At 31.6% G+C, this 13,568-nt stretch overlaps 3 protein-coding genes across 3 annotated transcripts; 1 reads left to right on the forward strand and 2 right to left on the reverse strand.

Moving 5' to 3' along the window:
* Positions 1-3,819: 3,819 nt before the first annotated feature.
* LOC136074215 (uncharacterized) lies at positions 3,820-4,347 on the reverse strand. Its single transcript, XM_065786521.1, has one exon. The coding sequence runs from the start codon at positions 4,345-4,347 to the stop codon at positions 3,820-3,822; it is 528 nt and encodes a 175-aa protein (XP_065642593.1).
* Positions 4,348-4,788: 441 nt separating this feature from the next.
* Positions 4,789-5,415, reverse strand: LOC136074216 (52 kDa repressor of the inhibitor of the protein kinase-like). The gene has a single exon (XM_065786522.1). It carries the CDS (start codon positions 5,413-5,415, stop codon positions 4,789-4,791), a length of 627 nt encoding a protein of 208 aa, XP_065642594.1.
* Positions 5,416-8,720: 3,305 nt separating this feature from the next.
* LOC124810357 (melanopsin) lies at positions 8,721-10,153 on the forward strand. The gene has a single exon (XM_065787669.1). It carries the CDS (start codon positions 9,009-9,011, stop codon positions 10,080-10,082), a length of 1,074 nt encoding a protein of 357 aa, XP_065643741.1. The 5' UTR covers positions 8,721-9,008; the 3' UTR covers positions 10,083-10,153.
* The last annotated feature ends 3,415 nt before the right edge of the window (positions 10,154-13,568 follow it).

Raw genomic sequence — 13,568 nt, forward strand, 5'->3', positions numbered from 1 at the left:
ATATATATATATATATATATATATACATATATACATTTTCTTTTTATTTCCAAACCTTAGCAACGGTTTCCGACCAAAAAGTCCTGCTTGTCTAAGACGTTGTTTCGTAGTGGTTAATGAAATAGATTTTGAATGACTCCAATTAAAGCCTGAAGTTTTTCCGGGGCCGTAAGTTTTCGATTTCTTTTACTCATCAATATTACACTATTATCTTCTGTTTTTGTTGTCTTCCGTGGTCTATCAGATCTTTTTTTGTCTTCAAAAATGCCAGTTTCTTTCCATCATTTGATGGTATCTTGTACAGTTCTTCTGGCAACCTTTAATTTTTTGCAAATTTTACGAACTGAATAACTTTCTTTATGTAATGTAATTATTTCAGAACGTTTTGCAACCGTTAAAGAAGGCTTTTTACCCATATTTTTAATTAAATAGTCAAATTATAAAATTTTTTTCAAAATTTTTTAATGCAACCGTCATTAATACCAAATGAAAACTAAACAAAACTAAATATTCTTGATCATTTTAGTCAGCTATCATTATGTTATAAATATTTACTTTATGTTTCAACAAATAAATAACTTGAACAAGACCAAACTCTTAAGAGTAACGCTATATATCAAGTAATATCAATATATTAAGAAACGCTATATATCAAGTTAAAATAAACAAATTAAAAAAACAAACTTATTTATGTAAGTTTGAGGTCGGTAATACCCAATTACTGACCTCAAACTTACATAAACACTTAAAATTAGTAAGTTTAAGTATTATAAATTAATATTATTGATTAATTTAATGATACAGGATAGAATTTAGCTTTTTTTATAAAAATATCAGGTGTCCGGAAACTTTTGGCCTGCAGTGTATATATATATATATATATATATATACATATATATATATATATATATATATATATATATATATATATATATATATATATATATATATATATATATATACATATATATATTGCGCATTCCGTTACTATTCCAAACTCCTATGTTTCATACATTAGATTTTTTGTTAGGTATGCATAGTTAATCCACAGCTAGCTATGTTTTATCCAAAACGCAAAATAATTTTTGGAGAGGTACTTTTTCATATCAAACAAGCTGAGACAGTGGCGTACCAACATGTTTTGAGGCTTAGGGCGGCACTTGGTAAATGGGGCCTATATATATATATATATATATATATATATATATATATATATATATATATATATATATATATATATATATATATATATATATATATATATATATATATATATATATACAGTATTGGGCAAAACATTTGCAATCAACATCAAACAATGCTAAAAAGTGTTCCTAATTTTACATGTCTTAAAAACGAAACGAACTATACTACCACAGCGAACAGTTCAGGAGTCTGGAGTCATAGCATGCTATGACATGAGCAATCAGCTGACAGGTGACAGCACACAGGCAGAATTTCGTTGACAAGTGCCATTTTGCAGCGGACAAAACAAGTGCAACTATTTTGGTTTGTTTCAATTTCTTAAGTCTGGACCGTGTCAACGTCATGGAAGTTTTTTAATAATTAAAGGAAGTATCCAGAAGTTTCCAGAAGCATGCAGAAGCTTCCAGAAGTTTCCAGAAGAAGCATCTGGAAGCATCCGGTAGCATCCAGAAGCATCCAGAAACATTCAGAAGCATCCAGACGCATCCAGAAGCTTCCAGAAGCATCGAAAAGAAGCATCTAGAATCTTCCAGAACAGGTTCACACAGGTTCATTTTACTATATGAGACATGTAAATCGACATGTAATTCAGTCAGTATATGGAAGTCAATCAGTCAATATTATCAAGACAGTTTATCGAAGTGAGTTATATCAAAGTGTTTTATCGAAGAACATTAATACAAGAAGTGAAATACAACAAGTTTTTCATTACATCAATACAGTCCACATCCAACCAAGACGTTGTGTTCCACAGAGCATTATTTTATCATTACAAGGTAAATGTAACACGGTAAGCCTTGAGAAGAGTGATTATTTATTTTTATTATTTTATGACTTTAAGTGCAAAAATGGCTCCCGACATTCTTGGATTGGAACTAAGAAAGAAAATTATTGGCGATTACGTAAGTGGAATGTCACAAAAAAGTATTTGTGATAAATATCGCGTGAAAAAATGAACCGTACCAAGACTATGTTCCAAATATCGTTCTACGGGGAAGTTGGAAGCAGATAACAAAGGTGGAAGACCGCGTTCCACCACTTCTAGAGAGGATTCTATGATCGTCAGATCCGTCAAGAAGGATCCCTGGATATCATTAGTCGAGATACAAAAGCAATTAGAGCTGCCTGTATCGGACCGAACAATCAGACGACGTGCTGTTGAAGCCGGATTGTTTTCTCGACGCCCTGCAAAGAAACCGCTGATTTCATTAAAAAACCAGAAGAAAAGACTCCTGTTTACTACATCTCATATTGACTGGAATGTGCAGAAATGGCGAACTGTCCTGTTCAGTGATGAATCGAAGTTCAACATCATTGGGAGCAATGGCATTTGCCGTGTACGTCGACCGGCCGGAAAACGCCTCGATTTACGTTACTGCCATAAGACCGTGAAGCATGGTGGAGGCAATGTAATTGTCTGGGGGTGTTTTTCTGCTAACGGTCTAGGTCCAATTCATCGAAACGATGGAATAATGGGCCGTTTCATGTATAAAAATATCCTGAAAGATGTTATGTTACCTCATGCTGAATGGAATATGCCAATAAAATGAGTTTTTCAGCAAGACAACAATCCGAAACACACTGCAAAAGTAGCCAAGCAGTGGTTTCAAGACAACCACCTATTGGTGATGGATTGGCCGCCTCAATCTCCGGATCTCAACCCTATCGAGCACCTGTGGGAGATCGTCAACTGCAGAATTAATCGTGAAGGTGTTCGTAATAAGGATCAATTGTTTGAACAAATCCAAAAAGCCTGGGCAGCGATTCCACAAAGTTTCATTGATCACCTGATCAAATCTATGCCTCGAAGATGCAAGGCTGTGATCGACAACAAAGGATTCGCTACGAAATATTGATAGCGAAATACAGCTTGGTCAACATTTTGTCGAGTTGCACTTGTTTTGTCCAGAAGGAAATCAACTTTTTTTTAATACTTTTGATTAATTTATTAATTTTTGTGTACAAATAATGAACTTTGTGATGAATAAAACTTGAAGAACTTTGTCTCTAAACAGTAACATAGTTATTTCTCTAAATTGAAAAAATGCAGCACTTTTATATAAAGAAACTAAATTAGCATTATTTAGTTGCACTCGTTTTGTCCGATACTGTATATATATATATAGAGAGAGAGAGAGAGACTACATTAATGAATGTTTGTATAACACATTATCTTTCTCCAAATTCTTGAAAACGTTTGTAATAAACAAAAATTAGCAAATACCATCTTTATCATTATCTATCAGTTTATATGTTTATATATATATATATATATATATATATATATATATATATATATATATATATATATATATATATATATATATATATATATATCTATTAACGCCATTTTATCACTTATAGAAATTCATTTATGTACACAAATGACTAAAGCATTAGTTTTGATTATTTATTTTAAAGATTAATACAATGTGTGCAATGTATAGTAAAAAAAACAGATTTACAGCAAAGAGTTACCTTTAGAAACACATTAAAATGCTTTCTTGCGAGTCTTGACTTCTGCAAATTGTTTAATTAACTCATCAAAATTCACATGTTTTGCAATTTCGTTTTCTACTGATATTATGGTCAAGTTCGTCAAACGAGACTGGCTTATTGTAGAGCGGAGATTTTAATTAATTTCAATTTTGAAAAACTCCTCTCACAAGAAGTCACGGACACGCATATAGTTAGAAACAGTTTAAGAGCTTCAGTCACGTTTGGCAACAATTCACGAAAGTCCATTTCGATGATAAACTGAAGCATTTTCAAGGATGTCCATGCAGCTGCAATGTTTAATTTGATGCCAGAAGCCTTCAGATGCCTTCTCAGCCTCTTTACTTCAGGCAGCATTTCTTCCTCCTCTACATCATTGAAAGTTTCTGAAAACTGATGGGCATAGGTTACAATTTCTTCATCAGTTGCCTTCAAAAGATTACCTGTGTGTACAACAGCAAACTTTTCATACACAGTGTTCATCGAGGTGAAACGTTTTTCTAATTCTACATGAAAGTGGTCAATGCACTCGAACATAGCACGCTTCAATTCTTCCTGTGGAGTTAAACCTGCATCTTTAGCAATTTCTCCTGGCATCATCTTTTTCACTCGCTTGCGTTTTCTACTTTCAATATCAATGCCCATTTCAGCACAAGTCTGGGTCGCATATTCTTCAGCATTATGGACCAGAACTTCTCGACTCTCTACTAAAAAGGTCTTCAAGCTTTTCAGCTTCACAACACACTTTTCCAAGCTAATACCTTCTATTTAAAGATATTTTTGGGCATGATTCACCTCGAGTAGAATGTGGTACCACAAATGCAAGAAGCAAAGGAAATTGAAATTACAGATGGTTGTCATCAATACCTCCGCTGCTCCTCTCGTATCTAGGTTTTCAGAAGCATCACAAAGCTTTTCCACAGCCTTAACCAACTTTTCGAAATGTTTGAAGATTGGTTTCACGGCGTTATGATAAGCACTCCACCTGGTATCATTAAGTCTCTTCACTGTCACTCCAACGGTTTCTTTTAGGACCTTCTATCTATGTGTTGAACATGAAAAAAACGTGTACACACTTTCCAAAGTTTAAGAAAATGTGACACAAACAGAAACACTACCAAAAGCATGTACGCCAAATAAATTAAGCGAATGATTAGCACAAGGCACAAATATTGCTTTTGGATTAAATTCTTTAATTCTGGTTTGTACTCCTGAATGAATGCCAGACATTGTCGTGGCATTATCGTATCCTTGGCTTCGACAAAGCTTTAAATCCAAGCCGTCCTTTTCAAGAGATTGAATAATTTCCTGTGTTATGGAGTCTGCCTTTTTCCCACTTAGAGGAATAAAACCTAGAAATGATTCTTTCACTTCCACGCTCCTGTTGTCAATTTTCACATACCTTATGACCTGACTCATTTGTTCAGTGTTGGATATATCTGGCGTGCTGTCAAACAATATGCCATAGAATTTAGCTTTCTTGATTTCACAGATTAATTCTTGTTTTACAGCATCGCCTAAAAGAGATATAAACTCATTTTGCACTGCAGGTGATAAATAAGAAACTGGAATCAATCCTGATTCCAATGATTGCTGAAGCCGTATGCTGTGCTCCTTTAAAACAAGGTCATATTTTGAAAGGAGGCTGACAAGTTCCAAGAAATTACCACGGTTTTCAGAAGCAAAGTCTTCCCTGTGGCCTCGAAAAGACATATTCTACTTTGCCAAAAAAAGTGTTATACCTAAGAGACGATGCAAAATGTCTCTCCATTTCTTCTTCTCTCTTTCCATTACGTCTTGGTGAGCAGCGTCGATGGTTTTGTTTTGGAGAAGCCTTGCTTCAAGTGTTTTCCATTTTTCTAAATTGTTAATATGCAATTCAGAGTTTTCGTGATCTGATACTTTAGGATTCAATTTCCACCAACTATTGAATCCTGTGATGAAACTTAATTTGGTCGTTGGATTATCGTTCTTATCAAACAACTTGCAACAAAAGCAAAACAGTGATTTTTTAATGAGAATAGACTATCCATTTCCTCAAAACCTGTTCTCTACTTGGAAGCTTCTTGTAAAACCAGCTTTTTGTCAGCTGTCTAGTTTGACCCTTTGAATTTTCTCCTGGTTTATGAACTGGATCAAATGGCCCCTCCAAGTTCTGGTAAATTTAACTGCCTTGTCTTATAACATCGGTTCTGAGATAATCTGGCATTGGAGTGGGCCAGTTTCCAACATCATAATTTAATGTTAAATCTTCTGATTCGTGTACTGAATTTGTGTCTGATTCAGAACGTATCGAATTGGTTATGTCTTCTTCTTCTTGCCTTTTGTATTGTTCTTCTTCTCCTTTTTCTTGTTCTTCATTGTTTGTTTGTTCATTCGGTTGGCTATAGCTTGTACTTGGGCCTTCTAAAGATTCAGGGCCCTCTTCTGGCCCTGCTTCATTGTTTGCCTGGGATAGTGCCCTTTTAGTAAATTAAGTATTGAACCCGACAACCGTTTTAGTTTTTTGTTCTTTGGCTTTTTTTTTTCTTCTTTTCCCATCCACTGGGATAGTTTCGTTTCATGTTATCAACAGGTCTCTTGACTCTGAAAATAATTGTTCTATTTTAAACAATAAAGTATTTAGAAAATAAAACAAACCTTCACGTTATGGGTTTGAAAACGAACCAAACATAATAAATAAACACTGTAAGATAAAACTGTCAAGCTTTGAATTATATTTTTCGGCTATTTTCTTAAAAAAATTTCAGTATAAGTAACGGTATAACTAATGGTGTTTTCACTTCGCTTGTTTTAAAGTGAAATGTGCGCGCATGAAAATGTAAAATTTCTGGTTTTAAAATTCCATTGTTCTATCGTTGTAGGTTTTCAATAGCCTATTTTTCTATTTACGCATCAGAGCTTCGCATGTCTCCACGAATAAAGTTAGGTAATTCTTAAAGTGTGTTTAATAACGTTTTTCATTGGAATTATTTTTTGTTATTATTCGTGGTTTTACTTTAGAGACAGGTTGGCAGAGATTGGCTGTGTCCACGGGAGTTGTTTATTCTAGAATTTTCTTAAGGGAATTGTTTGATTGCCTATTATTGCTAATGCTTTAACGAGTATTTTCAGAGCAGCTGTTCAAAGGGGAATTTAGATGTTCTCATTGTATATTAATGTGCCTCTAATTTAGTTAGTTGTGTGTTTTCTGTTTTGACGTATATTATACTTAATATATTATTTATTATATATATTATATTTATTATATTTACAACTATTATTGTGTTTATTGTATTTATTATATGAGTTATACTAATTTATTAATTAAATTAATTATATTAATTATATTTATTATATTTGTTATATTTATTATATTTATTAAATTTATTATGATAATTATATTTATTATATTTATTATAATTATTATTTTTATTATATTAATTATATTTATTATATTTATTATATCTATTATATTTATTATATTTATTATATTTATAATAATTATTATATTTGTTTTAATTATTATATTTATTAATGTTCACAAATAAGCTAGATATTAATTGGATTTATGAACCATAAGAATAACATGGGGGATTTAAATAAAAATCGATTTTAATTTTAATGTTTTCGGAATCTGGGGCCCTCAAGATGAATGTTATTATGGTCTCGGGCTTAAATTTGTCCATGCCACCTATGGTAATAGCTCCTTCCATATGGGAAATTCGCTAGGACGAGCAAACAATATCAAAACTAAATGTTTTCGTACTACTGATAAAAATTATTGTTTACCAAAATAGGCTAGGCCTACTCATTTTTAAGGTCAAAATTAGTTATTTAAAACCAAGTAATTAAAAGGACAGGCCCCTTATTTGGCTTCAACATAAAACGACGTGTGATATAAAATTATAATCTGATAACTAAAATCTTTTCACGCAGCCTTGTTAGGCCTATATGCAGGAATAAAATTATAACTTACTATGTAACTTGGTGATGACGAACTGAAGACGTGATCTGCTCTCGAATTATTGAGGTACTCAATGATAGAGTATATTAATCACATTAACGAAACAACATAAACATCCTTCAGTTTGCCTGAACCATCATGAACCATAGACTCGTAGGTAGGGCGTGCAAATCTATTTATTAGTACTCGCGGGTGTGGGGGAGGAAGCTTCGCGGAGCGCCTCCAAAACAGTCACCTACTCCCAGACGGGGCCTGGGGCGGACCCCCCCCCCCCGCGCGCGCTACCTTCGGTACGCCACTGAGCTGAGAATGCCTGCATACCAGAAATAAATTTGTATAATATTGAAATAAGGAAGTTTTTTTTAATAAATATAAATATAAAAACCACCCAATGTCTGTTCACCAAACTTTTAAAATTTGTATTTGCGGTAGCTTCGCTTTTTGCATAACAGTAGTCTAGATCGAAGGTCATTTTTTAATTTGTGAACTCTTGAAGCTTTGTTTACTCTTGCTAAAAGTCTGTCAAAAGGTAAGAATGTAATTGCAATACTACCTAAATATTGTTAAACAAGTATTTAAATACTATATTACATTGAAAACATTTAAAAACCATTAAAAATTAACTACTTAATTAAAGTTTAAAATATTCAATTACTCATTATTTACAAATTTATTATTTACTGGTATTTTAACATCTTAGTAATAACAAAAACAAAAAAACAGACACAACAACAACAACAACAGCAACAACAACAACAACAACAACAGCAACAACAACAACATTAACAAAAACGGTATTATATTAGGCGCTTTGAATAGTCTTTTTTTATGTAAAGAAATTAAATACAATACTTTGTAATTAATATAAAGCGTGAATATTTCAGTTAACACCCTTATAAAAGAAGAGTTGTTTAACTTTTCACTTTATAAAAGTACATAATAAAACTGCTTGGTTTTATATTTAATAAATCGGTAGTTTCTTATTGACTTTATTTAACAACTTTATCAGAGAAAGTTTTTAGAAAAATTCATTGCTATTGAATAAATTTTATTTTGTTTGTTTGCTTAGAATCAAGGTGTTAAGCAACCAATCAAAACGCAGGTGTGACAGTGTTGCTTAGCAAAACGCTATCTTGTATCGGTAAATACCAAAATAGCTTATTCTTTCAAGCAGGAAACACACATCAAAATATAAAAAAAGCTATTTTAAAAAAATAAAGCAAAATGAAAAGAAAATTGAGGTACTTGAGGAAAAAGTAACGATTTGCTAAAAATTGTTTTTTTTTAAAATCAAAACTTTAAGAGAGCGTTGTTTTGAGCAACAACAACAAAAAAAAGTTGAACAAAAAAAAAAAGTTTAATGCTTAATATTTCGCTTTTGTTTACGGTTCTTTTTGCTATAGCGGTGATATTTGCTATAATCTTAAATATACTTGTTCTCTATGGATTAAACCTCCGATACCACAAACGTACTTTTAAATGTCACGTATGGATAGCTTTATCAGTTTTTGACTTTGTCCGTAATGTTTTTGAAGCTCCTTTAGAAATTGATGCTATTTTTAATGGAAAGTACCGACTAAGCATAGAATGTTCTGTAATTGGTTATTGCAGTAGATTTTTAGAACTTTCCTCAATTGGAATGTTAACGGTTATTATTGGTGAACGCTACATCAGTATTTGTCACCCAGGAATGCTAATACGATATTATGGAAAAAGAGCTTTCTCGTTTACTTGCATCTCATTTTGTATATTTTATGCTGCATTTTGGTCATTTATGCCTTTTTTTGGAATTGGCGAATTTGTGAATAATGGCGAGTATTGTTGTCTCCAAAATATTACCAAGCCAAGCGTGGTTTTTATGTACAAACTAAGTTTGCTTGCTTTTGCAGTTTTATTACCAGCCTGCATACTGTTTTACTGTAGCATATCAACACTTCGAGAATTTAAACAAGCAAAAGAAAGAACCATAAATGTGTTTGGAAACGTTTATTTAGCAAATGACTGCCAAAAAGAAGAAAAAGAAGCGTTGTTGTTAATAATTATGACCGTCATAATGGCTGTTACTTGGGTTTCGTATTATACGATACACTTAGTCCTTGCTAATCACGCGATTAATAAAAAGGTTATATTCACAGGAGAAATTTTTAGTCAATTAACAACGGTTTCCACTCCTTTTTTCCTGATATTAACAGACAAAGGTTTTAAAGCGACACTAAGTAGAGTCTTTTTAAGAATTGTTCACAAGGTTAGCTTCAAAACTAAACGTCACGTGACCGTAACTTCCACACAGCTTTTTAAAATTAACAAAAATATCAAAGAAAAAAAATATTCATCACAATATACAAGCAGAGTTGGTAAATTTACCAGACATTCAGAAATCGAGATGGATCATAAAATACAATTTGAAGATGTAATGAGAAATGTGACAAAATGAGGCCATTGTTGACATTTAGCATTCTTGTTTGACCTTACATTTGTTTTTAGTAAAATAACTACATAGAAAAAGTAGGATTTTTATTTATAAGAAGTGCCGTGGCTTGTGGTTCGGAGCTCCTTTCCCCCTTCCTCCCAAAAGAAAACCCGGTATAAGGGCCCCAAAATCTAAGAAATATTTCTACTAGTTATTACTTAAAAAAATTAATTTAATTAACAAAAGGACCCCAAAATTTTCTAGGACCTCCTCCCTTCCCAATTTGGATGTGTGGGGTATCCTAGCCACGGTTCTGTGTCCAAGTTAAAATGCTAATATGATTTCCTAATACTTGCAAGTCAAGTGAACACGTGATTACGATTCTTGTTGTGAAAATCTTTTTCAACATCTTTTTTCAATATCTTGAGCAATAAAGTTTTTTATAATATATATTTGAAAAGAGCGGAAGTGCTGAGTTTTTACAAAAGAATATAATATCAAGTTTTATACATTAAGGAAAAAAATTGTTTTTTTTTTTTAATATACGCAACATACTTTTTACCGTTTCCCAAAACTAACCTAGGAGCGTTCAATAACGCAAATTTTTTAGTTTTTTGAAAATGGTTTATTCACCTATAAACTTTTAATAAATTAAAAGACTTCAATGGGTGATTTTGCTTAAATGAAGATATCTTTAATTCAAAATTGACTTTTGAAAATAAAAAAACAACTACAAAAACACTATGAAATCTACAAATGAAATAAAAAATATTAGTTTATTCTCTACAGCATTTGTTTATCACTTCTATGTCGTCTATGCTAAAAACAAAATACTCCATATGTCCTTGCTTAGGAATGTTTAATATCTTGTGGATATTACACCTGTCTTCAATAAATTTTTGTTTGGGGTATGGCCAATAAAAGGTTTTATCCGATATAACCATGAGGTTGATAAGCAAATCATCATCATCTAGTATTGTTGTTATCTGGCCAACAGAGTGATTTGTTTGATTTTCAAAACTCCTTGCTACAAGAACAAACTGCCTAACGTTTACATTATTTAGTTTCTCAACATTGGCTAAAATCTTGTAAATTTTATTTTCAGTGTCATTTGCAAATACGTTTTCTACTAATTCTTTTGTAAAGTCCTCAATAGATTCGACTTGTTCAGGTTTTTTAAGCAAACCTTGCGCATATTTTTTGGACATTCTGCTAAATAAAGAGAGAACTTGCTGTTAAGGTATTGAGTAGGGCTAAATGATTTGACACCTTTTTTATCTTTAATTGTCCTCATTTTGAAGAGAACGTTTTCTGATGTTGTATTATGTTTTTTTACTTATCCAGCATTGAACTCTTCATATAAAAAAGCTTTCTGCTGGGTTGTAAATCTTTTATGCTTACGTAAAGGTATAGTCAATCCTGTAACATCAATATTGCGTTCAAATTTAAATTTACTTTCAGGAACTATCACTTCGGCATCAATTCCTTTGAGAGATTTGGAGTTGGACGAACAAATAAGCAAATCAACATGATGTAATAAAATTGAACCCATTGATGTATGCTTGTTTTGGGTGCTGTTTGCATTTTCATTCTGGTTTCGAAAGTAAAAATTTCTCCACCATCAAAAGGTCCTATCTCTGTTAAACCAGAAACAAATATTAATCCTGAAAACTGTACTTTTTAACCTTTATCACAATCAAAGTATTGCTATAGCATCATTCGATTATCGTTATATAAAATTGAATGGATTGAACTGATATTCGTTATCTTGCTATCATTAACTGATTTTAACTTGTCAAGTTTAACCACTGATACTTTTGAATTATTTGAACCTCCAAAAAATAAAACTCCTTCCTAAACATCCTAGGCTGACGTACAATTATTACCAGCGTTGATATATGCTTTAATCTATCTCTAAGCAACAGCACTTTCGCAATAAAATTGGTCTTTACCTTTTTGTGGCTCATTGTAATCATATCTTAAAAGACATACGCTTTTCAGCTTGCAAATATAAAACAACGTTTCGGCAGCTTAGCTGAATAGCACCCTAAAATAAAAACATAAAATGATTTATAAAATCTAATTCTGATTATTAAGCAAACTATATCTTTATACATTGCAAGAGCCTAAATTATTACCCCTTTCTCCTAATATGCAATTAAATTGCTAGGCTTTTGTTTTTTAGCAATAATAATAATTATTATATTCTTACCAACATTATCACTTTTTTTGTATATCTGTTTTACACTTGGAACAAGTGTAAAAGAGATATACAAAAATTGATACAATCTTGAGTAAACTAGTCCACTACATGGTCAGCCACACAAAAAGTGTCTCTTGCATCCTGACCACTTTTTTGTATTATTGTGAAATATACTCCATTCTTTAAACCACCAGCATCATTTTTGTAAAAAAAGGAGTCAATATGCATAATCCTAACTTTCTTACCAAAATAGACTTTCTGTTCTTCTCTGAACTCGACAGAAAGTATTTTTTTTAAGGCCAATCACTTAACCACAAGCTGGTTACTTTGTTAATTTGGCTCATGTTTTATTGTACGTATTTATAAAAAAATATTAATTATTAGATATTTTTATAGCAACTAAATTTCAAATATTAAACAATTACCAGAAATCAACCATAATTAAAAAAATCGACTTATTAATTAGCTACCGATTCTTACAACACTTTTTTTTTTCTGTCAAAAGTTATTATATATTAAAGATATCTTTATTTAGCCAAAACCAACCACTTAAGTCTTTTAGTTTATTAAAAGTATTATGTATGGTGTATAAATCAAATTCAAAAACTATATTAAGTCAATAGCTTCTTGGCACATTGATATTTTGCTTCTCAAAGTTAGCATAAATTTTGTTATTTTTAAAGCAGGTGAGGTTTTGAGACATAACTTTTAGACTAAAATTGAGTCTTAAATCAGTTCGATTATATTTACAGTAAAAAAACACGAATTTTTTTTTCTTAAAAACTTATAACATACTAATATAAGCCTTGATTAACCAGAGACAAAATTTACAATGTACAAGATTTGCGTTATTGAACGCCCCTTGGGTAGTTTTGGATAACGGGAAAAAGTATGTTGCAGATATTTTAAAAAATCAATTTTTTTCTTTAATATATAAAACTTGATATTATATTCTTTTATAAAAACTGAACTCCTCCTCTCATTTCAAACAATTTTTTTAACTGCATAAAGTTGGTACATCAAAACATGGAAAACTTTGAAAAATGACCAAGTCGACGTTTTATGAAAGTTCAAACCGCAATAACTTTTGAACCAAGTTGGTTTATGGTCTCAAATTTTCAGGCTTTTTTTAATGAAATTGTTTAAAGATATCCATAAAATTTTCAAGAAATCTTTTTAAGAAATCAACTATATAGGCTATCCATAAAGGACGTCATGTTTAAAGGGGGAGGGAGAGGGTCAAGATAAAAAGGACAAAAAAGGATGAGGGGAGTGGGGAGGTTTATCAGAAAAGGACGTTACGCTAT

The sequence above is a fragment of the Hydra vulgaris genome, chromosome 01, assembly GCF_038396675.1.
Source record: "Hydra vulgaris chromosome 01, alternate assembly HydraT2T_AEP".
Lineage (NCBI taxonomy): Eukaryota > Metazoa > Cnidaria > Hydrozoa > Anthoathecata > Hydridae > Hydra > Hydra vulgaris.